The sequence below is a fragment of the Cygnus atratus genome, chromosome 22 (genome assembly GCF_013377495.2).
Source record: "Cygnus atratus isolate AKBS03 ecotype Queensland, Australia chromosome 22, CAtr_DNAZoo_HiC_assembly, whole genome shotgun sequence".
NCBI classification, from domain to species: Eukaryota; Metazoa; Chordata; class Aves; order Anseriformes; family Anatidae; genus Cygnus; species Cygnus atratus.
Genome location: NC_066383.1, coordinates 6,262,595 through 6,287,548, shown reverse-complemented (window position 1 = coordinate 6,287,548; position 24,954 = coordinate 6,262,595). Strand labels below are relative to the sequence as shown.

Sequence of the window (24,954 nt, the reverse complement as noted above, 5' to 3'; positions counted from 1 at the left end):
CATATACTTCTTTATGTAAATCAGAATATTTTTGACAAATCTTACATACAGATTCTCTAATACAACAAGGAACTTAAAACAAAATACTTATCTTCAAAGGCACAACTGTTCGTAGCTCTTTGGATATGAATAAGAAGGATTTGGCTCATGAACCTTACAAGCATCTCATAATAACTCTTTTTCAATTTCACCCTCTGTGCACAAAGTCCTTCTGAACACTTAGGAAATCTGGAAATGAGCATTGGCTTTCTCACACGGACACAGCTGACTTTTCATAGCTAGGAGATGTAGGATGGGGAGCAGGTTCACATAACATGCAATTTAGCTATAAAGCTTCTTGCCACAGGATGCTAAATGTTCCTAAACGCAGTTGACCAAAGTCTAAGGGGAGAGTAGGCAATATCAGTTCCAAGGGAAGAAATCCACTGATGGTTAATAAACGTATAGAAAGCACCCTTGCTCAGTGAATGCCTGCGATATAAACTGTTGTATGATGAGAGAGTGCTTGTAAAAACACCACGTCCACTTGCTTCATTCTTATGCTCTTGCCCAGGCAATAGTTTTTCGTTAGCACTGGGGAAAAGATGCTGGACTAGGTGAACTTTGATCTCTCATTGTTATCCTTGTAAGGCTACAGGCAGAAAATACAGTAGGCTACATTTTAAATCACAGTACAGTTTGAAATTTATGGAGGAAAGATTTGTAAAGATTTGTTTCGGGTCTAATGCCGCTGTATTTTACAAAGGAAAACTTTTAGTAACTGCATTTGCTTTGGCTAATTCTTTAGGCGCGCACAAATGAGACTGATTAATTTGTGCCAGAGAGTTGCTAACAACCTTCTCTGGGGAAGGGGGAGGCAATTGTTTAAGTCCTGTCAGATGCATCACTCCTTGTGCTGTTACAAAACCAACCTATATTCAATCTAAAATGGTTGCTAATAAGTATTAACTCCCCTACCAATTGTTCCACCTCAATCATGTTTTCTCTTGCTGTCCTTCATCTGGATATTTTTAGCATTATAATTTTTTTAAAGATGTGACTATGTGTTCAATTGCTTCTCTGCTGTACATCCCTCCCAATTATCTCGGTGGGTATTTTTCTCTCAGCCCCCTAGAACGGGTTTATTTCTGGTTTACTCTTCCCTGTTGGTTTCCATGTGGTTATGTGGGAGGCTGCACACTCTTTATCAAAGCAGAGAGCCGTGATTAGTCCATTCAGAAAATGTAAATGCAGCCTGATGTGTTATGTAGCACTGGAGAAAAAGAGATAGACTGTGAGGAGCAATAAAAGCAGGCAGGCACAGAACACAGTGCCGAGCCCTGTAGGTAGGCCTGGGTGATCAGAATGACGTCCACACTTCAAATTTCAAATGGAGCTAAATAAACACCCAACCTGTGCACTGCTGTCTGGGGAGGGCTAATCAGAGTGCAATGCAGTCCTGCTGAAGTAAGTGAAATCCGCTGCGACTGTGCAGCCCTAGCAGTTAACAGTCATTTTGATTTGTACCTCCCTTCCTGTGTGTGTTCCATTATTTATCCCAGATCTCAGACTCTGTAGCCTCGGCTGTTTCTATCTGAGATGTCCCAAGAGCTGAAAACACACTTATTAGCTGATAAATACATGTATTTGATTTTACTCGCTGCTTCAGGTTGCCAACTGCTAGTGCTGTGGATGTATCAGCAAAATCAACACTATTGAGGATGCGCTGCACAATTTGCAGCTTTATAGAAAAATGAACTCTTCACCAACATCGCAGGTTTTTGAATCATGTTCCCTGGGATGCTAGAACTGAGAAAATGTCTCAGTTAAGTTAAATGCATTACCTCATGTATTACACCTTGCAAATTACTTGTCTGAACAAGTAATTGAGCTGAGTACTGGCCCCAAACACTATTTACGTTTCTCAGATAATTTGGAGTTTTAACAAATTACGGTTCTGTCTGGTGCAGGCAATCTGCTGACCTCCAGTTACCTCCCTATCTGCATATTTCAAGCTTTCACGTGTTTCTGTAACAATCCAGAGAATTGTGATTATCTACAGGATTGCAGAAGCCTAAAGTTAGACGTCTAACCTTTTTATCTGCTTTCTCTGGTGGCCACTCCAGGCAAGAATACCTCTGAGGTAGAGCCTTATCTCCATGCTTGGAAATCTCGCCCTCTCCCACATCAGAGAGAGCAGGGTGCCTGCAGCCAGCCTGCTCTGCCTCAGACATCTACGTGCAGAGACTCATTTCAGTTAATTGTGCTTGAGAAGCTTCAGTTATAAAGATCTTATTAATTTGAAAAAAATAAAAATTGGAAGAAAAAAAAAGCCATATATATGATTAAACAAGAACCACCCTGGTCCCAGTAGGTGCATCATTTATACTCTCTGTGGGGCCGTGGATGTTTTAAAAATGTGTTCGTGGTGGTACAGGAATACCTCGGCACACCATGACTGTGTGAATGGGCTGAGCATGTGTAAGCTCCTTACTCGTGTGCTTTTTAATGGCAAACTGACAGTAATGATTGGAAGGTTTTAATTATCTGACTAACTGGGGAATCACAAAGTCAACATCCAAATCCCCGTGCTAGGAAAGATTTCTTCGTGTCATTAGTTAACATCGTTGTTGTTATTCACAGAGCGTGGCTCGTGTTGGCCATGATCCATGTCTGGGGACCCCAGTCCTCTGCCAGTGTAAAGAAGGAAGAGGAGGTTATTGAAGCGTTAGGGTTACCTCTTTTACAGCTGCACACAAGGGTACCATGTAAATGGCGAGCCCCCAGCACCCGCCCAGGTGCAGGACAGGCTCTCCTAGGCACAGGATGGGGCACTGGGCGAGCTGTGTATTTCCCAGGCTTAAATAAAAACGTCAGCTCCCCACAGCTGCAAGGTGCAAAAGGTGTCAGGCTCCGGCCACACCGAGCGTTTCCCAGAGCTGTATGGCCCTGGAGCCCTGCAGGATGCTGCGGCACACACGGAACTGGCACGCTGGGAATCACATCGTACCGAGAGCTCGGCTGGCGCAGGTGTGGTTTCAGAAAGCTTCGAGTAAACTGGGAGATGTTGCTACGCTTGGTGCAAAAGGAAAAGTGCTCGTTCAGCAGGTTGGCTGGGGGGAGGCAGCACTCATTGAAAAACGCTGATTTGGTGCCCCCAGCCACAGCACTGCTTCTGCAGAGCTTTAACAGCCAGGGCTTGCCAAAAACTTCATGGCCAAAACCATTTCCATTGGAAGTTGAACTGAATCAATGTTTCGCAGAAAGTAATCCCTTTTCTTGCTTGCTTTTTTACCCAGTACAAATTCAGTAATATTTCCTCACTAACATTTGGTTTAGCTGCAAAAGTTCTGGGTTCAGAGCTTCCGACAGAGATTAATGGTCCTAAAAGAGAGATCATCTCTGTCATTAGGATTTTACCATCCCCTTGTTCCACACCACCAGTAAAGCCCAAATATTCTTTCTAAAATAGAGGCATATGCATTTCCTTTGAAAGATGCTTTACTAATAAAAAGAGAACTCCATGCGATGACGCTGTGCAATTACTCGCTATGTAGGAGGATGTTTGTCTACATATGATGTCTATTGCTTTGCAATTTCCTTTGCCGTCCTTCCAAGTGTTATTTTTATTTATCTGTAGATTTTTTATTCTTACTGCGAAAGAAGAATCAATTAGGAAATTACAACAGCAACAGAAAACGATGAAAAAGGATAATAATATACTTAAGATCCTTTGGCACTTCACATTGCAATTCAGCTAACTGCTGAATTTCTGATTCAGAAGGCCACAGAAACAAACCCACAAAACCTCACGTAACAGACAGTTTATAGAAACAATAAATGTATTTTAGAAAAAGAAAGAAAAAAAAGAACATTAAGAGGAAATAATAAAGAAAAGCAGTGACTAAACATGTGCTGGAGACAGTCCAACACTGTGGCCATTTCTACCAGCATTTCACCCCACAGGTCTTTTCCTGAGGATGTCCTTCACGTGCCAGGCATGGCAGCACCTCGACCACTACAAATGTGTCTGATTTTCAGCTGAGTGAAAAATTCAAGTCAGAAACAACAACAGCAACCCATGCTTACACTGCAAACTGTTTTACTTACAGACGTGGGTTGAGTTTTTTTGATTTGTTTTATTGTTTTTCCTGGAGAGAACCACACACTCCAAGGCCGTGTAGACTGCTACCCTGGCACGCTGCTGCTCCACATCCTCTGTTGCCTCTGCTCAATGGGAAAGGTGCAGCTTTATCATTTCATGAGATTTCCATCCTTGCTGTAGATGTGATTTCAGCCAGAAGTACCAAGTTTCAGCAAAACAAATATATCTGAGAGGTCCCTAAGGCAAAAAGAGATGTAGAATATAAGGAGGGGTATAATGGAAGTGTTCGCATCCATCACTCCAGAGGCTCTGAGATAAATGAAAGGAGGGCTTATCAGTGATGGCAGCTGGGAAGAGGGCTTAGAATTTGTCCAGCTCGGCATTTGGTCTGCTGGATATGGGGAACCAGTAGTTTCCCCTGCAACCCATCCCGTGTGTGTGTGTTCAGAACCAAATAATAGGTGCTGGTGCTTGCTCTTTGCTTCAGCCTTGCAAAACACAGCAGAGAGGCCACAGATGGCAGCAGCACCGCGAGGCAGCAGAGGCAGGCCGGTTTACACGGGCGAGGGATGTCACATTCACACGTTCCTGACTGAGGCTTTCCACTCTTCTGGCTTGTGTTTATCAGAACGAGAAAATATTTAACACTAGGAGAAAATTCACTGTTATTTTGGTACTGTTACACAACAGTTTGCAGAGAAGAATCAGACATGGGTTTGGTAGAAAACAGCAATTAAAACCTCCTTTGAATCTCATTGCAAAGTATTTCTTCAGAAGGGGATGCCAAGACTGAGCTTTGACGGGAGGATGAAGGGGACTGTGTCTGCAGGATGAGCATGTAGGAGAACACAATCCTTCTTGCAATGTTACCAGGCATTTCTGTTGGGAAGGCTGGTGCCTGCTGGAAGGTTTTCCTTGGACTTCTCCGCTTGTTTCACCTTCAGCAAACAGGGCGTGTTTGTTCAGACCATGCACATTTTGCTTTTAGTCGTCCCTGCTCCCTTATTTATACTGCTGATGAATAAAACAGCCCCTGAAGATAGCACTGGGTTTAGTCCTGCTTTAGCTGTCACAATTACTTGCGCCAAGCACTCCATAATTAAAAACATTAGCGGCTCCTCGTAATGTTTCATCGGAAAGAGTATCTGCTCCCTCCGAGATAGGGTGGAAATATTCATGACTATCTGGAGCCCCATTAATGACGTTCTGGATTAAATGAATATGCAAAGGATATGACATTCATAACTAGAGCAGGTCCAGCTTACTGGGTGCATGAATTGGACTCCTTACGGCTGCTGTTTGCTGTGGCTGATTTAAAAGCTTCCGATTAAGCCAAGTCCTTGCTGTCTTAGGTGGGCACCTAGGCAGCGCTTTGGGACAATGGTCACAGCCACAGCATTTTTCCAGCTGCACCCACCCAGGGAATTGTACTGCAGGAGCTGTCGGTGCACAAATCATCCCCAGCTCTCTCTCTTCCCTCACTTGCACGGAGGGAAGCTGGGGACGGTCCCTGGGGACCGAGGCATTTCTGCAGTGTAAACAGCAGCTGTGAGGATGTTTCCTTTCTCGTCCTCTCCCGGTGTTTGTTCTGCCGATTCAGTTTACTAACTTTTCAGGGCAAAATGCCTGCTGTGTATACTAATGCCTTTTGTACGTTAATGGCTCGCAGCAGGAGGAAAATTTCACAGAGGACGTGAAAGCCGCCAGGTAAAACCCCCCAAAGCGGCTGTTCAGTGTGCAGGGAGCCAGAGGAGCACAGGCAAAAGCCTTGACCAAGGTGGGCTGTGAGCAGAGGCCTCGAGATCCGCAGCCAGTGTGGGTTGAAAAGCAGCACTCGTGTGGCCGAGCTCCTGCAAGCAGCTCTGCCAACTGCGGCTGCTCCGAGCTGGCCTCTGGAGCCACCTCCTGCTTGCAGTAGCTCTTTTCTGCGGGTTTCAAACCCCAATGACTCAAATCACTCGGGGGATCAAACATCTCTCGGACTTTGAAATTGCTTTTGGAGCTTTGAATAACATTTTTTCCCCTGGCTAAGGATTTGCTGGTGATGCTCCATGGCAGAAGGGGGGTTTATTTGGTCTCAGAGCTCCCACCAGCCCTGCTCCTCTGCCGCGCAAAGCTCCCACCAGCCCAAGCTCACCAGTTGGGCAAAGGGGCTGCAGCAACAGGTGGGTTTCCTTGGCCGTGAGCTGCACATGAGCTGCAGCTGGACTTCAGCAATCTAATGAGCTTATGGGGTGTTAATGAAGGCCTCTGTGAGAAGTTCAGTTTCGTACCTCCTGACCAGCAAAACCGAGCAGGACAGGCGCGATCTTCACCCCCACCTTCTCCCATCTTAGCTCAGGATGAGGCGAAGCAGCCATGTGGTCACCTGGAAAATGAGTGCACCGTGCACCAGGGAAGCACAACGCAACCTGTGTCACCCACACGGGCTCTCGGAGATCTCTGACGAGGCACAAGGAGGTGGCTGCCTTCTCCCACTACCAAATTCCACTAAACATGGAAGCACTTAACACGCAGTGTAAACCCCCTGTGGTCTCACGCAGCTTGTTTGACACCAGGCAAATGGTTCATAAGAGAAAAATGCACCCGCATCATAGACAAAAACCTCCCCTCCTCCTGACCCTGCTCAGTGCAGCCAGGGGAGCATTGCCATTTAGGAAACCAGGAGAAAACCACTCAAATCAAGCTGGTGAGGGGTTCACTAAGACATTTAATTTCTTTGCCCATGCTTGAAATCCCATCCTGAGACACTGGTGGGATGAAGGACGGCCTCTCTTTATCCCATCTGCCTCCACGAGAGGCTGGGACCGTGGATGCTGGGTGCTGCAGCAGGGCACAGGGCAGCGCTTGGCTCCCACGATCCCAGCAAGGGAGCCAGGCAGGGGCACCACCGGCATCTTACCGTGCCGTCTGATCACGAATGACACTCCTTGTCACATCGCATCTCCAGGAGCTCAGCCAAAAGGCTGGGGGAAAAGACGCCTGAGTCCTCTGCAGCCTGCCTCCCCGCCGCGTGTGCCAGCAGGAGGGGCTGTCCTCAGTTACCCCAGGAACAGGAGGGGTGGCAGCGAGGTGTCACTGCCTTGGCATCATGGCCAGGCACAGCAATTTCCTTCCCCAGCCTCTGCAGGGTGAGGGAGGACACCAGGGAGAGGGCCCTGCCAGGGGGCCCAATGCCGGTAACTCTCTGCAGGCTCACTCTCTGTACACTTTATGTGCTTTCTTCCTTTCTTTCTTCCTTTTTTTTTTTTTTTTTTTTTTCAATCAGTGCCCTGGCACTCCTAGGCAAGTTTTATTTTAAATATTGCATGTGGCTCTTTCTCTCACTCCCTTACATGTCTGCTTAAGATCCAAGTACATATGCTATTTCTGCTTCATGAGCTGGGGGCCAAATCCATTTGAAATACTGACAAAGCTCCCCTTGGGAAGGAAATCATGCCTAGTAGCAATAATTCTTCTAGGAATGCGCGCTTCTGTGTCACAACAAGTAGCAGCAAAAAAGATCTCTGCCTCCATGGGCCGACTGAACTGAACGAGGAGGGGGACACGATAATGCAACAGCATTAGAGCTGCACGTATACTGCTCGTATGAAAGGGAATGTGCTGCTTTGCGTATCTGGAAGATGCTCAGGAAGGCTGGATCGAAATGATCAGACAAACACTTGCCGTGGAACGGCTGTGGTGCAGAGCAGGACCCACACGGTCCCTCCCAGCCCTTTCCAGCACTACTGCTAGGACAGCAGAGGCCAGTTTGCTGAGGATCCAGCCCCATTCCTGATGGCTGAGTGCCCGCTCTGCGGCAGGAGATGTGACAGGACAGGTCCCGGCCTGGATCTCTGTCCTGCTTCCATTTACATTTTGCTTGCAAAGCTGACCAAGGTGGGTGCTGGAAGTCAGCATTTAAGCTGATTTAGGCGGAGCTGATTTGGGTCAGGGATTAACTGATTAAAGATCATTAGGATGTGAAATTTGAGAAGCACTGGTGGGTGTAGGAGGAATACACAGAGGCTCCTCGCCTCCCCTGCTCTGACTGCAGCTGCCCTTTGTGCCCATTCGGCAGGAAGGACAGGGCAGAAATTCATCTCAGGTACCCCTGAAGTTACAAACACAGGGAAGTGGTACGGAGAGCGAGACGGAGTCACGGAGTCACGGGATCTGCTGTGTGATTGACACAGCTGCCTCGAATCTGCACAAAGAGTCTATTAAAAGGGGCTTCATGGAAACTATTAGTCACTTACAGTTCAGGGCAAACACCCACAAAATCTTGGAAAAAGGGGAAGGGAAGGGAAGGGAAGGGAAAGGAAGGGAAGGACTCGACTCTGCTTTCCTTTGGAATTTGCTTCTTTGGCAAACGTTTTTGCAAACAAGCTTAGTGACAAGAGTGGCAATGAAAAGACCAGATGTTAAATGAATGTTAGGTGGCATAAGTGGAAGGCAAATATTTGATCTCCTCAATCTGAATTATTATTATTTACTTTTAATAAAGTGTGGCTGAAGGCCTCAGTGCTGAAACATCCTTGTGCTAGGTGCTGCATAAACACAGGAAGCCTCACTGCAGGGAAAAATTGTTTATTCAACCGAGGAATTAACACAATCTACTTCTGCAATCAAATTAAGTTATACTCTTCAAATACCAAGCATCAAAATGTGGAGTGAACGTTAAACAGACAAAACCAAGTAATTTTTAAAATCCTTCAACATTTGCCACATTTTAACCAGGACTTAAATAAACATTTTGTTCAAATTTCAACCACTTCCGCAGATAACTCCTGCAGATGGGAGAGAGGAGATTCATCCTTTTCATTTCCTCAGAAATAATGCAATTAGCTCTACCAATGATTAAGGGTTATTTGCAGACATTGGTGGATGATCTCAAATATATAACAAAATCTAAAAGGATCACCAGCATCATAAGGCTGGGAGGTTATTAGATTAGTCAGAGTCTCTAGTCAGAGATTTAGCATTGGTATACGTATAAAAGAATTAGGGAAAAATGGTCTGTTGTACAAAACAGGATGTTAGATCTATAGTAATGCAATAGTTAATCAGAACCGATGTCTTCCTAGTCAGAAGACCTGTCGCTGACAGCAGCCTTCTCCATGTGAGAACACTGGAGCGAAGCGATGTACGATATCTACCCTATTAATTCACAGCCTTATCTGTGGCTGTTGCAGACTTCGCTAGATCCCGCGGTACAAGATCTGGTGGTTTCCACAATTAGCTTTTGGGTGTGCCTGAAAGAAGACTTTGGAAGGGGTCTTTGTTTTTGGGAAGGGAATTGTTCAGCCTTAAACACTGAAAATCGAGGTCTGTGCAGTATCTGGCTGGGTGTCCAGAACCGAGAGCACATACAAGCGATTTAAATCCTTGTCTGCCCATCCTTTCCACCAAGCTGAGAAGTGTTCAAGTGGGCTGCGTTTGGAGCAGCTCCAGCCTGCAAAATTCTTAATCTGCCAAATGCTCAGAGGATTAAAGCTTGCCCTGTACCCACGTCTTCTTCCAGAGTAACAGGAATCAATGGCTCTGCCCCAGCAGCCTGCCAGGCAGGAGCCAAAGCTCTCCCGAATTACGTGGGTAAAGGGAGGGATGGGGTTTTCTGGAAGGAGATTATTGTTGGAGGAAGCTACTTATACGTACTTCCACTTTGGAAGGAAAACTACTGATTTGCAATGTAAAGTGCCCTTCTGCATTCGAGATGCCTGTGAGCTGCCAAGCCCGCTTTCAGGAGGGCCAGCAGCAGGAGCGTGTGCTCCAGCAGCTGCCGGGGAGCTGGAGGAGCCAACGCTGCAAGGCTGGGGAACCTCACCAGGGCAGGAACAGCTCGGGATTGTCCATATCATGATAGAGGATCAAATCCCTAGAAATGCTCGCAAAATGTGTTCCGAACTTGGATAACCAAAATGTTTTGAGTTAAAGCTTTTCAAAGAAAAGAGCATGATTTAACTAAAATTTCAGAGCAGGCACTTATTTTATGTTTCCTATGTTTTATTTTTTCATTTTGATGCAAGATGTAACAGGTTTGAAGTCTTGATGTATTCTGAAAACTGCACTTACTCAAAAAAATCCACAACTTTTTCTTGCTAACATTATTATTTTTGATTTTAATATAAAAATGGTAAAGTTGAAAAATTACAAGTAAGTTCTGGTAAACCCCTTTGAGAAGGTGCAGGTCTTGAATGAAGAGATGGCCTTTTTGGAAACAAAATCTGCATTTTGTTGGCAGAAAGACATGCTAGGGCAAGGTATATGTTGCAAGGTATATGTGTTGTCTCCACTCTGGGGAGAATATCACCGAATTTCTCCCTTCCAGTAGATCTTGCAAGAGAAAAACATGCCACACACCCCATAGTGTCAAGCCCTTAGTTCTGGGCACTTACAGGAGGAGCTGCCTCCGTTAGGTGCTTTACAACACACTCCTGGGGGACACACGCGTGCCTCCAGGTAGGAAGACACAATTAGATATTACACAAGACCAGGTGAAACGCAGCAAGGTTTCTGACTCAGAAGTGAACAATAACTGTGGTTAAAATGCTGTGCACTTGTATTTTGAATAACAAAGGACTTGAAGAGTGGGGACCCATAGAGGAAGGCAGGAGAGGAGGAAGCTTTTCAAGAGGTTTTTGCAAGGAGCTGATGGGAAGAACTGTTGTATTGGGTAGATACGAAGGCTGTGTGATGCTGGAGAGCTAGATTTCAGCTCCAAAAAAATATCTTTGTCTCCAATCTCTGTACCTCTAGGTGCAAAGGCAGCTAAGACTACTGCTTGCACAGTGCTTCTGAACAGGGAGACAAAACATCTCTTCTAAACCAGTTTCCCTTTCTCTTCCTCTTCCACCACTTCCCTCCTCCAACATAACATGTCATTCCCCTTCACTGCAGTGCCTGAGCAGCATTCTCAGTGGAACCCAGTAAACAGCATCAAGAGGCATCTTCAGGACAGAAAGGATGGCAGTTTGACAGCTTTCCTGTGGCCCACTGGTTCCAAAATTTCAGAGGAAAATGACAATATTCCGGGAGGCACTGTACTGTGCAAACATCACTTAGACATTGATTTCTGTGAAACTGCCTTTGGAGCAATTCTGTCCCTGAACACCTTTCCTATCCAGCCCTAGGCTAGGTGCTCGGTAACCTGATGGGCACCTCTGGGTAGCTGCTGCAGGGGGAAACAGGCAATGTGGCTGCAAGAAAAATCTTGGGAAGGGAGGCAGGGGATGCTTTAGGGCTGCAGGAGGAACACCTGCCAGCAGGGTGCTGCTGCTGGTGGGTTTTGTCGTCGTGCAGCCAGTGGGTCTGCGCAGAGCTCAGCCGCCGCAGGTGCTGGCAGGCGGCAGTGGAGGGACGGTGATGAAGCTCCATCCCCCTACATATGTTGTGCTGGGGCACAGCCTTTGTGCTGTTTTAGGATGAACCAAAGGCTGGCTGCATGTTTTGGCAGCCCGGACCAGCTCAGCCCCTCACCAAGGCTCCTGGGGCCTGGGTTGTGGTGTCACAGGCAAACAGCTTCGGGGCTGCCAGCTCTGAGCACCGCATGAGCACCAGGGTTGCGATGCCTCTTTGCCACAAATCTACTGAGGTGATCAATCACCAGGAGCCAAGGAGAAATACCTGCATTGCAAACAAATCCATTTCCAGTTTTCTCTCCAAACAGAGCAGGGAGTTAGCTACAGAGGGGAGAAAACCCCTGCGCTCGCAGCCTCCACCCAGCTGCATGCGGACCCGTGGGGAGAGGCTGATTTCCTCAGGATGGCAAACGGCTCCCAGGCAGGCCGTGCCGACCAGGGGCTCTCGAGGAAGCTGGTGTGGTAGGGATCAACCAGGGCCGGCCACACGCAGCTCCCATGCAGGGGAAGGCAGCAGAAATGCTCCGGGTGGTGCTGGCTCATGGCTGTGCCGTGGCATCAGGTGCAAGGCTGCAACCGTGCTGCTCCGTCCTGCCCTTGACCGCTCGGCAAATCCGCAGCTGGATTAGCCCCGGCACGCTCACAGTCTGTGTGGGCTCCGAGTGGGAATTAAAGAGGCTTTGCTGCAGTTAATTCACCAAATAATTTGTTCCGTTTCAGGACTCTACCCCCACCCATGTCCCGAGTCTCTGCACTGACAGACCCCTGAGGTTCCCTGCTTTGCCTGGGGCTGCTGACACTCCACAGGTCCCACAGGGAGGGCCCTGAGACCTCCTTTCCTGTGCATTTGTGGTCCCTTCCCTCAGCCACTGTAAGAGCATGCAGGTGCCTGGACAAAGCACTCTTTTCTCGAGTCAGCTTTGTAAAGTGCTGCCGTGAGACTGTCAGCAGCAGAAGAAGCAGGGCTCCGCACCGCAGTGCTGAAAGTCTCACGAGACGCTCTAATGGCCGCTGTAACGCTGCCAAGTGATGCCAGTCTGAGTCGGGAGAAATTAAGGTTATTTTTAGGATTGAAAACTCAAACTGTCCAAAGTTAGGAATTAACAGAGATTAACAGAATTGTGCCTGTAACTGTTGTTTTCTACCATATAGATATGTACCAGGTACAGCCTTTAATTACACGATCACAAATTGTGCTGTTTTAGTTCCCTTATTTCAAATAAAATATTTGGAATTTTGTGTTTTATTTACCCATATATATATAACAGAAACACCAAACCTTCCCATTTTTCCCATGTTCAGCCATAAGCATTCAACTTTTCCCGTGCTGACCAGCTGACTGCAGGAGCACAGAGGAGGCAGAGCAGCTGCGCTGTCGGACAGCCCCACCGGCAGCTTCCGCAGAGCCTTACACAAACTCCAGCCTTTGCTTCTGTTTCTGCGATACTGTTTGTTTGTGTGAAACTGTGGAGAAAAGGAAAATAATTCCCTGCTGACCTCATCTCTCTGTCTAACCACACCAGAAAACCAGAGCAGACCTGCTCAGAGCCTCTCATGACAGTGGGTTTGGGAAGGGTGGCAGGGACATACACCTGGGGTTTGTCCCTTCCATTGACCTTCCAAGCCTTCCATTGACCACCTGAGCAGCAGAGAAAGAGGGGTTGTGTTGCAATTCTCTCATCAGGAAATGTCAGCCAGCATCCATCGGGTTACCCTAATTCGCAGCTGCTGAGAATGTGTCACAACTCTAGATCCAAAAACTTAAAAATCCCAGTGTACAAAGCCCTTGTGAAAAAGAGAAACAAAACAGAACAAAACAATTTTCTGTATAGATAGGTCTACTTAAAGAAAAAAAAAAACAAATCTTGCAGAATCTGCAGAGGAAAATGGAAGAGAATTTTTGCTCAGTTTACCCAGGGTTTCAATATCCTCCCAGCCTTGCCAAGTAAATCACCGATACCTGGACCTAGGGGACTGGCTGTGCACAGAACCTCCACTTCTTCATTTCACAACTCTTTCCTGAAATGAAAATAAAGGTTGAGGATGCTGGTGGCTGGTGTAACAGTTCTGTGGTGCAGATGGGTTTGCAACCAAAAGGCAGTCCCATACTTTTCTCTTTTTTGCACCAGGCTAAAAGCTGAAACAGACCAAAGCCACCACACAGAATTAGGAGAGGCACAAGGTTGCCTTATTACTCGGCTCTCTAAAATAACCTTGCTGTTCATCAATATGATGCCACTGTGGCCTGCACAAAATGGTCTTGAAAACACCTCTGCAAGACATGCTGTAAATGAAAGCATTGTAGTTTTAATGCGTGAAGCCCTTCTGCCTTTATACACCATGAACTTCATGCGAAAGCCACTGACGTGGGCAGGGTGCTCAGGGAAGGGATGCGCACGACCTTGAGCTGTTTTTGTTCCCCAGACCAGAACTGAGCCCGAGCTGTTCTTTGTGACTCCCACTGGGAGCAAACACCCTCTCACATCACTTCTTCTTCTGGGTTCTGAAGTGAACCTGACTTGTGGTTTTGAAATTTTGTGGAGTTATCAGGTTGGAAATGAACTGCGGTCAGAGCTCAGGCGCTGGAATAGCCACGGGGCTGATCCTGCACGTACCAAATCATTCCACTCCTTTTATACTTTCCAGATACCTTTCTGTGTTCCTGTTTTTTTTTCTCTATCCTGGATTTTATGCATGTTTCTGCCTTCTGTAGATAGCTTTGCATTATCAAAGGGCAATGGGAGAAAAGAAAAAATTGTTGCTGCATTTAGCATTGATTTTTCCCCTTCACTCTGAGTCACATAAGCTAACATTTAATTAATTTCTGACACTTTGACAGTTTTTAAGAAGACATTTGTAGAGCTATCAAGTGCCGCTGATAGCACTGTCAGACAGACACTTCTTGAATTATCAGCTATTAAGGACCCATATGCAACAAATTTCCAGGGTTTATTATACAAATTGTTCTTTGAATGAAAAAAGCACACAAAAGCTCAGTGAAACATAAAGAAACCATTGTTCCCAGGTGAATTTGATATTTGCAAATGTTTTGCTATTTTGATCACTTGCATGGCTTTATAAATCTAATTCGCTTTGTCTTTTGTTAGGAAAATGAAATGGCCTGCTTTAGGGTGTCTTGAGAACATGGCCAGATTTTCACATCACAGTGGTCTTTATGGAGATGCAGCTTGAGAAATACGAAACACTTGATTTTAGGAAGTGCTGAGCAGTGAAATGAGGTCTGTTTAAGATCTCTCAAAGCTGAAACTCCAAATCCAAAGCAGCCAAAATCTCCAGTTGCTTTTAAACAGCTCTTGCCTTTATTCTTTAACCGTGCTCTGACAGGTCACCAGTTTTTGATATAATGACTGCTTCAGGTAGAGACCGCAACCCTTTGCTTTTAAACACACACGTTACCTTGGCAGGGGCGTGCAGCACGAGGCCAGCAGCCAGGAACAAGGGGACAACTTGCCATGGTGCCCCAGGTGCCCGATGTGACTGGTCCTCCCACGGCCAGATCTGCAGAAGCTGGGTTCTGGGCGGCTCCCCGGCGTGTCCTCCTGTTCTCCCCTTTGAGCTGCAGCCTCACCGGGAGATCCACAGAAGGCAGGCACGGTCCAGCACTGACTTCCAAACTGCTCTGTCAGGTCTCATCTTCATCACAATTCAGCCCGTGGTTCTTTTATTTATTTATTTCCCTGCTGCGGGGAAAAAAACATAATGAAAAGCAAAGAAAAAGAAAAACAAACACACAAAAAAAACCAGAACCCATCCCAAAGCCCCATGAAAAATAAACCAACTGGGTCATAGCTCATCTGCTCTGAACCTTGTGCACCTAACATAGAGCTGTTAGCAGACAGGGAATGTCAGGAGAGCTGATGCAAAGACCGCAAGCTCTCTGCCTGAATTAGCTGTGCCACAGAGCAACTGATGTCCCATACCACGGAAACCTGGGGATGAACTGCGAGTAGAAGCAAACTTCCTGAATCCCTGCCTAGTACCTGACCACCAGCTCAGCCTCCCCTCTGGCTCTTTATCACATTTCCAGTCCGCCAACCATCTGTACATAATTCAGGGAAGGGGGAGCAGGATCTGGGGAATCCCAGGAGTCAGGTAGCATGTGCACGACCATTTTATTCTTTATTTTACATGTTGACCTTTGACTGTCTTTTCAACACCTTCTTTGCATCAGGGTGGAGCTGGGACCTGGCACATTTACCTTCATGGATCCCCTAAACCTCTCCTGGTACAACGGTGACATCGGAGACAGGAACTGGAGCAAGCCACTCAACGAGACCAATGCGGACCAGAAGCCTCAGTATAACTACTATGCCATGCTGCTCACCCTCCTCATCTTCGTTATCGTGTTTGGCAACGTGCTGGTGTGTATGGCTGTGTCCAGGGAAAAAGCCCTTCAGACAACCACAAATTACCTGATCGTGAGCTTGGCAGTGGCAGATCTCTTGGTAGCAACTCTGGTCATGCCATGGGTGGTCTATCTGGAGGTAGGTGACCCAGCTGTTTCTCCCAGTACCAAATGTTTCTGGCAAGTGGATGGAGAGAGGGAAAGCTTAGCAGCCCAGACATCAGCTATTTCAAGGCCTCCCGATTTTCACCAGACAAAGGTATTTTACATTTCCTAACAGTTGATCAGATCTTGCCAGGAACTGGACATGATAACAGATGACAGATTCACTTGAAAATACGCTGGTGTTCAGAGGGCTGAATTACAACCCAATTACTTTGAAAATCTGGCCTATAAATGTGGAGTGAAAGGACCCGAAGTTTGTTTTCAAAACTACACGGGCAAACCATACATTCCCAAGCATAAGAATGAATCTGCAACTACATCACGGGTATCGCATTAAAAAAACTGCAACAAACAGTAATCAAAAACCTCTTTCTGAAGGACTACTGTAGTAAGAGGAGCACGCAATTGTAGAAGTACGATGTAAATCCAGAGCTTTTATGTCACAATATATGAGAAACAGAATCACAAGTGAGCTACTTGTCACATTCCTACCGTTAGCACGTCGCTTCGGTACAAAAGAGCTCTATGCTTCTGCATACAGAGCCATATTTGAGTGGCACAGTGTTTTGTGAAAGCCAAATACTCCCAAGACTGCTACCTGTTTACCCGACAGCAAATTATCCTTGCAACAGTAAATAGCAGGAAAGAACGAAATACATCTCTAGAGGAAAGAGCAGGAGAAGCTACACTTTCCCCTTGCTGGGAAGCCCACGTTCTTCAGCCAGCCTGGAGCTGGAACACCATGCATCACAACCAAGAGAGAAACCATAAGACTCAAGCTCCATTCAATTTACAATTTATATTCATGCATTTGTTTAGGAGAGAAAATGATGAAACAGAGAGGCGAGCAGGGGAAGCCATCGTCAATCAGTCCATTAAGTATTAATGCGAAGCAGAACAAGCCCACTGACATGATATGGGCTGTTGAGAAGCCACAACACTAATTATCACTCTAGTTAATTATTGTTTGTGTTGCACTTTAGAAATGTAAAGCATTGTGCATGTGCTAAAGCGTATTAACATGACCACAGGCTGGTTGTGATTGTAGTTAATGCCTCTGGGATTAGTTACACTCATCTATTGTATTTCTCTCTTATAACACTCCACTTTAAGCAGAGGCTCATGCTGTGAGGAGCTCTGGCTCTCTGAGGGCCAGCTATGAGTCTCTCAGACATGTCGTATATAATGTGGAAGAGTAAAGCACAGATGATGTAAGATGCTCCCCTCTTTCTGCACTCAGATGTGCACGGAATTGGCCAGGAAGCTCAGATTTCTCAGTCCGCAAAGTGAGACAAATTCAGCTCTCTAGATTGCTGCTGTTATTGATGGACTTCTGCACTCTCTGCTCATATCCACACTCTGTTAAGCCTACTGGTAGCTTGAAGCAACAAAACCCCTGACGATACTTGCTGGCAGAGAAGGAGCTATTGCCATGATGTGTGTTAGGCACACTATGGTGCCTCGCTGGCTCTGCAATCTGAAATCAAAACCGTCCAGAGCCCTTTGTTCTGTAAATATCTTCATGGCTTTTAGGCTTTGTGTCACAAGGTGGTGCAGAAATGAATGTCAAAAGACAGAAAATACTTTTAAAAATCCTTCTGGGTGCAAACAAACTTCCTACCTCCAAACTTCTGACGTTTCCCCTACATAAATGAAAGCGCTAAGAGAAAGAACTGCTGTAGTTTGCAGCATCTTCCATAAAGTCAAATCTGGGAGTTCAGGAAAGTGATTTTGCACAGGCTTATATCTGGCTGGAAACCTTTGCCTTCGGGCAAATTCTAGTCAAAGTTACTGATGTGACTTTGTCTCAAGTGCTTTTTAAATCACTGAGTGTTCATCTGTCACTCAAGCTTCAATGCAGTCATTCTTTCTTTCTTCTTCATGCTGCCTATGGTTATGTATATCAGAGCAGAAATAACCAAAGAATAGATATCTTATTCATTCTATTTTCAAATGCAGTAGGACTCTATTTTTATTAGAGGGAAATATACTTTTTTCATCACATGCCAAATACAGTAGTCCTAATAATTGCTATTAAACTTTATTTTCAAAGTTTGGTTTCAACAGCAAGATATGGGAAAAGAAAGTCTACTGGTAACTAGAAGTGTTATCATAAATTATTTGTCTTTATCGCAACATGTAACACATCAAAAAAATTCACTATGAATTAAATTCATTTTGGTCACAAGAAATTATATGCAAGGAATTACTTCCCCAATTTCTAAAACTAAGAAACAAAGGAAAGCTTCTGCTTCTCTATTACTGATCTTTGCTATGTATAATTAAAAAAAAAAAGTGTCTAACAAAAAACTATAAATACAATTGGGGTTGCTTGTCATATAAAATTAATGTATTTCCTTTCTGGTTCTTATTTGTAATGCTTCAGAGACCTACATAAGTTACCGCATAGTTCCCTGGCTTTGAGGAGACTTGCACTCCCATGTCTCACTGCAGTATGAACCAGTTCTGTGTTTGCCGTTTGCGCTGTGCATCTTGCTCTACAGACTAACAGGCTGGACCCGAGAAGGATAAAAACTCCACCAGCCCTCAGGGAAATGCTCCAGAGGATGATTTGGATGATTTTCCTTCTGGCAGTGCCATCATTTGAGACCTTTAGTCTAGAGAGAACAAAGTCCTCAAAGGGATCAGTGAACAATCCTGCTTGGCTCAGCATGGGACTGATCGAATGCGACCAGATTCCAGCTGCAATTTGACCATATTCCCTCTCTTTGCAGGTGGTTGGTGAGTGGAGGTTCAGTCGCATCCACTGTGATATCTTCATGACCCTTGATGTCATGATGTGCACCGCCAGCATCCTCAACCTCTGTGCCATCAGCATTGACAGGTGAGGGCTCTGCAGCAGAAAGCCATGGCCACCTTGACACGGCCTGGGGGACTCAAAGACTTGGGAAGGGTGACAGCTAGTGGTGCTAAAGTCTTTGGGAAGAGTGATTTAGAGGGCACAAATTACTTTAAATAGTACAGTAGATGAGGCCGGCTGCAGCACCGGGCCCCAAACCGCAGGTGGTTCGGGCCCTGCCTCGCCTGAGGCTGATGGGGGGGGCGGGCGTTGCCCCCAGCCTCTGCCTACAAAAGGCCCTGGGAGGGCAGCTCTACCTGGGAGGGCTTTGGGGGCTGTGTGGAGAGCTGGTCCTTCAGTGAAGGGAAGTTTGCAGTTGTCCTGGGCTAAAGATATCACCAGCACACTCCGCCAGCCTGGTGCGCTCCACAGACTGCTGCCCGCTGCTGATCTTCCAGGCAGGTGGGGAGAAAGCTGCATCCCGTGGGCTGAGGGGAGTGAGGAAAGGCTTCAAGGCTTTGGGATGCTTCATGAAAGAGTTTGGGGTGCAAGTGTTTTTCTCTTCCCCCCTTCTGTTCTGGGGTGATGATGTGGGACAGAATATAAAAATCCAGTCCACAAATGATTGGTATGTGACTGGTGCTACAGGCCTGGTTCTTTCCTAATGGCTGGTTTTATAGGACACCAAGCCTGACAGTAAAATGTGGGAAAGGTTTATCTACCAGGGGCAAAAGGGTTCTGGGACAGGAATTAGCAGGGCTTGTTTGCAAAGCTTTAAACTAGATCTGAAGGGGGATGGGGTTGCAGCTGGGCTTGCACAGGTGGGGCAGAGCTCTAGCAGTGATGAAGAGCACCTCCTTGATGAGGAAAGGCTGTGGGAGCTGGGTCTCCTTCTCTTGGAGAAGAGGAGACTGAGGGGTGACCTTATTAATGTTGATAAATATGTAAAGGGGAAGTGTCAAGAGGCTGGAGCCAGGCTTTTTTCAGTGACATCCAATGATTGGACGGGGGCAATGGGTGCAAGCTGGAACATGGGAGGTTCTGCTTAAATATGAGATGAAACCTCTTTATGGTGAGGGTGACCAAACTGCCCGGGAGGGTTGTGGAGTCTCCTTCTCTGAAAACATTCAAAACCCTCCTGGATGTGTTCCTGTGTGATGTGATCTAGGTGTTCCTGCTCCAGCAGGGGGATTGGACTAGATGATTTTTCAAGGTCCTTTCTAATCCCTAACTTTCTGTGATTCTGTGAGGTCTGAGCCCAATTCAGTCAGAAGCAGTCATAGGAACACCACCTGAGGATGTAAATGGCTGTCTGTGTGCATCCCCATTAGTTCAGTCCTTCTGTTTATAAGCTTGAGTGATGGAGCAGTGGGCAGGCAGAAGCAGGGAAAGAGTGGAAGAAAAGAGCTTTGCTGAGCAGACCCCAGTATCATGCCTTCCAAAACAGGGAGTGTGGAGATCTTGGAGATTCAGCAGCCTGACTTACCCTGCGTTCTCGTGCTGCTCTAAGCGTTCAGACACAGTAACCAGCTGTGATTTCCTGCAAAGTTTGTTGGCACTTGCAGAATAACCAAAGCCTGGGTTTGTATCTTCACTCTGCAGGTACACAGCGGTAGCGATGCCAATGCTGTATAACACCCGCTACAGCTCAAAGCGCAGGGTCACCGTCATGATTGCTGTGGTCTGGGTGCTTTCGTTTGCCATCTCCTGCCCTCTCCTGTTTGGCCTCAACAACGCAGGTGAGTTCTGCCACCTGCAGATGGCTATTGGCATCAACCTGGCTTTACTGGCTCCCCAGGTAGTCTTCTGTTACAAGATAGGAATAAAGGCGTGAGCCTGGTTTTAGGTGTCCTAGGATACATCCATCCCTGTTTCAGGTATGCCCTCCCCACACCAATCCAGGATATGCCAGCTGCTTCTAGTCCTGTTTCATCTCTCATTGTTCCACACCAGGGTGGCAGAGGCCTCAGATCTGCAGTGACATGAAGCTTACACGGTGCTTGTCAATGTCACATTAATGTTTGTCTGCTACAAAACCCAAATCAGTGTTACATTAAAATGTGATAAGGAAAGGCAAGGAGCAGATGTCTTCAGCGAGACAGGAGAGAAGGGAAATGGCAGTTCAGCTTGCAGTTTCATGGGAGGACTGGATTGCAAACAGCATGGCATCAGCGCTTTCAGTTGTTGGCGAAGTAATAGCCAGGGCTCTTGGGTCTGTGTGTAACTGGCAGTGATACATGTGAGGGTCTCTGGCCATGAACTGCTTCTAGCTGATGTGGTGGGCCCTCCACTCTCTGGGTATCTCTCTTCAGAGAGAGAGAGGAGGGGGAAGCTGGTGCTAGCCCTGAGCAGCAGGGATGACGAGCCCAAAATTTTTTGTCTTCCAGATGATAATGAGTGCGTCATTGCCAATCCTGCCTTTGTCGTGTATTCATCTATTGTCTCCTTCTACGTCCCCTTCATCGTCACCCTGCTGGTGTATGTGCAGATTTACATCGTGCTCCGCAAGCGCAGGAAGCGTGTCAACACCAAGCGCAGCAGCCATGGCCTGGACTCAGACACGCAGGCACCGCTGAAGGTAACCAGACCCTCCGCCTCGCGCTCGCCCACCACCGTCCTTTCCCTTTCCTGCCCCACTTCATCCCCAAAGCGCTTCCTCCTCTCCCCAAAAAAGACTGTCTGGAGGATGTGAAATATTGGATTACAAAGGTGAATGCTGTGTCGTGAGCTGTTTGGGAGGCCCGGCTGCACACGCTGGATTATCAGGTCACAGGCTGATGCTTCAGAGGGATGCTTCAGCAGGTCTGCGTTAGGAGCCATGCCATTAACTAGACTGCATTCCTTTGGCTCTGTTGAGTTTGGGTACCCCAGACTACAAGCTGTGCCACCTTCTGAGTCAGCTGTGCTGACAGAGATGCAGAATTTCAGTGGCAGTCAGTTGTTGCATGGCTGGGGTACCAGCTCCATCCCTGGTAACAACATGTCTGCAGAGCAAGCAGCCTCTTGAAGCATGCAACAGGCATGATGCTGGTGGAGTCCAGCTGAGCATGCTTAGTGTGAGATGGTCAGAATTCTACTCTTGCAGCATGTGCAAAGCAGCTAGCAGGGATATGTAGTCCCGGAGGCGCTACCTCCAGCCCACAGTGCCCCAGAGGCCAGGGCCATGGCAAGCAAAGGAAGCAGCGAGGCAGGGTGGACCAAAACATAACCAGATCTCTGTAGCCTCTTTCCTTTGGTAAAGAGCACAAGGGATACTTGCCTGCACTACTGCTTCTCTAGGGTAGTTTTCCATCGCTGTTAGCAGCTTAGTCACATCAATGAATTTCTGCTTCATGCCCTGTGTTTGTATTTTCACTCGCCTCCCTTACCAGCTACCCTTCCTAATTACTATCTGCTTGTGTAACCTATGAGCTGGTGCTTGCCCCTTAGGACAAATGCACTCATCCAGAAGACGTGAAGCTCTGCACAGTTATTGTGAAGTCCAATGGGAGTTTCCAAGTTAATAAGCGCAAAGTGGTGAGTGTTAAAGAGAAGTGGTAGCTTTTCAGAGCGCTTAGCTTTCCCCTTTTCTCTTCTCAGGACACAAAATGAATTTACGCAGTGTGGGAGAAAATAAGCTAAGAACAAAGGTTACCATTCAATCTAAAAATTTAAATATTCTTCCTGTTCCTTAGAGTGAGGCAGGGGGTTTAACATCATAGAGCTCAAAAAGCCAGACTAAGCTCACCTAAAGATCAGCTATAAAAGCCATGACATTTTAACATTTTTTCTCTTTGATTTTCTTCTCTCTATTATTTATTTTAAGTCCTGGACTGCATTGGCTAAGTTGGGCTTTGCTTGTTGATTTTGTTTTCATTTACCTATATTCTGAAATAAAATACATGGGGAGTGGAGACAGCGTCTCCCATTTCTCACCCTCCTTGTGCAGTACAGGAGTCAGAGTCATTCTCTGCAGTTCTGTCAATCTCATCTATCCAAATGTATCCTTACGTGTCAGTGATTTATAGCCCGTTCTTCAAGCATCTACCAAAAAAGGTAGGGAGGGAGAAGAGGGGTTGGTTGTTTTCAGCATCATCCAGCTTCACTCTGTAAGAAACGTTCATTGCTGCTCCCTGTATATTTACCTGTCTTTATGTTGTGGGCATTTGATTCTTGTCCAGGAGGCAGAGAGTCACATAGAGATGGAAATGGAGATGGTGTCCAGTACCAGTCCCCCTGAGAAAACCACCATCAAACCAGCAGCCCCAAGCAACCACCAGTTGGTTGTGCCGGTTGCTTCTAATCGGGGCACCAACTCAACCCTGCAGGCACACTTGGGCAGCCCTGGGAAACTGGAGAAGAATGGACATGCCAAAGAAAACCCTCACACAGCCAAGGTCTTCGAGATCCAGTCTATGCCCAACGGGAAGCTAAGGACCACTCTTCTCAAGGCTATGAACAGGAGGAAACTGTCACAACAGAAGGAAAAGAAAGCCACTCAGATGCTAGCCATCGTACTTGGTGAGAGTGCGCGTTGGCTTTGTCTCGTGATCCTGCAGAAAGCCAAGAGCTACCCAGGGTTAGGGCATCCATTTTGAATGTCCAGTGTAGACTGTTTTTTGTTTTTCTAGGCCTCAACAGAAATAGTTGCACAGGATGCATCAGTCTGTGTGGCTCTCCAGAGGAAGGTGACCTCCCTCCCAGCCAGGAACAGCGCACAGTGCTGTACAAGGGGCTCACAAAGCTGTCCAGCTGCAGGGTGTGTGCATTGCCAAAAGGCATGGGTGGTACAGCTACAGCACAAGAGGCAGCGTAGTTCAGCAACAAGATGGCACCTCTGCAGGACTGATTTCTTTTAATGTAACCAGTCTACTCTAATCAGCAAATAAGTTATTCGCTACTTGGGTACTCAGAACAAAACAGACAGAAGGCTTACTGTTCTCAGTCCCAAAAATTTTCCAGTTTTCAGCAATCAAAATCTGTTTTTTTTTTCCCTCAGGTGTTTTCATCATCTGCTGGCTCCCGTTCTTCATCACTCACATCCTGAACATGCACTGCGATTGCAACATCCCCCCAGCAATGTACAGCGCCTTTACGTGGCTTGGATATGTCAACAGTGCTGTCAACCCAATTATTTATACCACCTTCAATATTGAATTTCGCAAAGCTTTCATGAAGATCCTCCACTGTTAAAAGGAAAAACAGTAACCACATTTTTAAGAATGAGTGGGGGGGAAAAAAAGAATCGAATGCCATTCACGCACACAGGCAAGTGGGCAGCCATGAAGAGGTCTCAAGCTGTTGCATTGGGCATGGGGAGTACAGTGCCACAGCAGCGCTGTGCCCATGCACCTCTTGACAGGGACGTAATGAGGACCTTCATGCGGGAGGGAGGTTCTCTTGCCCCTTGAGGTGACCTTTGGACTCCAGGACATCGATCCCAAGGGCAGTTCTAAGAGCTACCCTCACACTGTGTTTGAAGTGGAAGCAAAAATGGAGACGCGCTCACTTGATTGTTCCCTGTGGCCATCTGACCCGGAGTGCATTAAACAGACGCTTGCGGAGCCATGTGCAGGGAACAATGGGTCACTGCCGCTGGCTTGCGTGTTAAGTCATTGACACAATCTCACCAAAGACAAGACCATCTTTTCCGCTTTGCAAGAGGAGCCAGACAGAGCTTGCGGAAACTCCGTGCAATAGCTTTGCCTTCACCTCCAGCTGACTTACCCAGTATTAAACTGCTGCAGCCTTGAGGGGGAAAAACAAAACAAAAAACAGTAACAGGTCCGCAGGTGCGTTAGGAAGGTTCTCCTACCTATGGATCCAATCCTTGCAACAAGCAATGGGCAGAAGGAAGAAAGGGAGCATAAGTCTCAGGTGGGACCGCTACATCAGCATAAATATGAATAAACAAGATGAATCAGATAGAAGCCCAAGCCTAAAAAAAATAAGTGGAGAGAAATTAAAGAAGTGATACCTGGTACTGCATGGTATGCACTTAGTTCAAACAGGACCCCAACTCCCATCAGCAATTTTTGCTCACCAGCATTTCATCTCCAGTCTCTCACCAGAAGTTACAAGATGAGGTGAGGAGTGATAGCATGATGAATGTAGAAACATGAAGACTGTGCCAGGAGCAGCATCTGGAGCCATGTCTGTCTCAGATGTGAACTTGGACAAGTCAAAGTTAGGTCCAGTTCTTCCTACCTAACTTGAAGGT

The 24,954-nt window shown here is 46.6% G+C and overlaps 1 protein-coding gene across 3 annotated transcripts; it reads left to right on the top strand.

Annotated features, from left to right (window-relative positions):
* Positions 1 to 15,647: 15,647 nt before the first annotated feature.
* Positions 15,648 to 23,927, top strand: DRD2 (dopamine receptor D2). 3 transcript variants are annotated; one of them, XM_050715042.1, is made up of 7 exons: positions 15,648 to 15,929; positions 18,691 to 18,800; positions 20,358 to 20,494; positions 21,143 to 21,333; positions 22,185 to 22,271; positions 22,916 to 23,255; positions 23,734 to 23,927. In XM_050715042.1, the coding sequence occupies exons 1-7, from the start codon at positions 15,648 to 15,650 to the stop codon at positions 23,925 to 23,927; spliced, it is 1,341 nt and encodes a 446-aa protein (XP_050570999.1). The 3 variants fall into 3 exon arrangements, with proteins under 3 accessions (XP_050570999.1, XP_035411667.1, XP_035411668.1); XM_035555774.1 differs by having other exon boundaries at positions 22,185 to 22,277; positions 22,919 to 23,255; XM_035555775.1 differs by lacking the exon at positions 22,185 to 22,271 and adding an exon at positions 21,932 to 21,947 and having other exon boundaries at positions 22,935 to 23,255.
* The last annotated feature ends 1,027 nt before the right edge of the window (positions 23,928 to 24,954 follow it).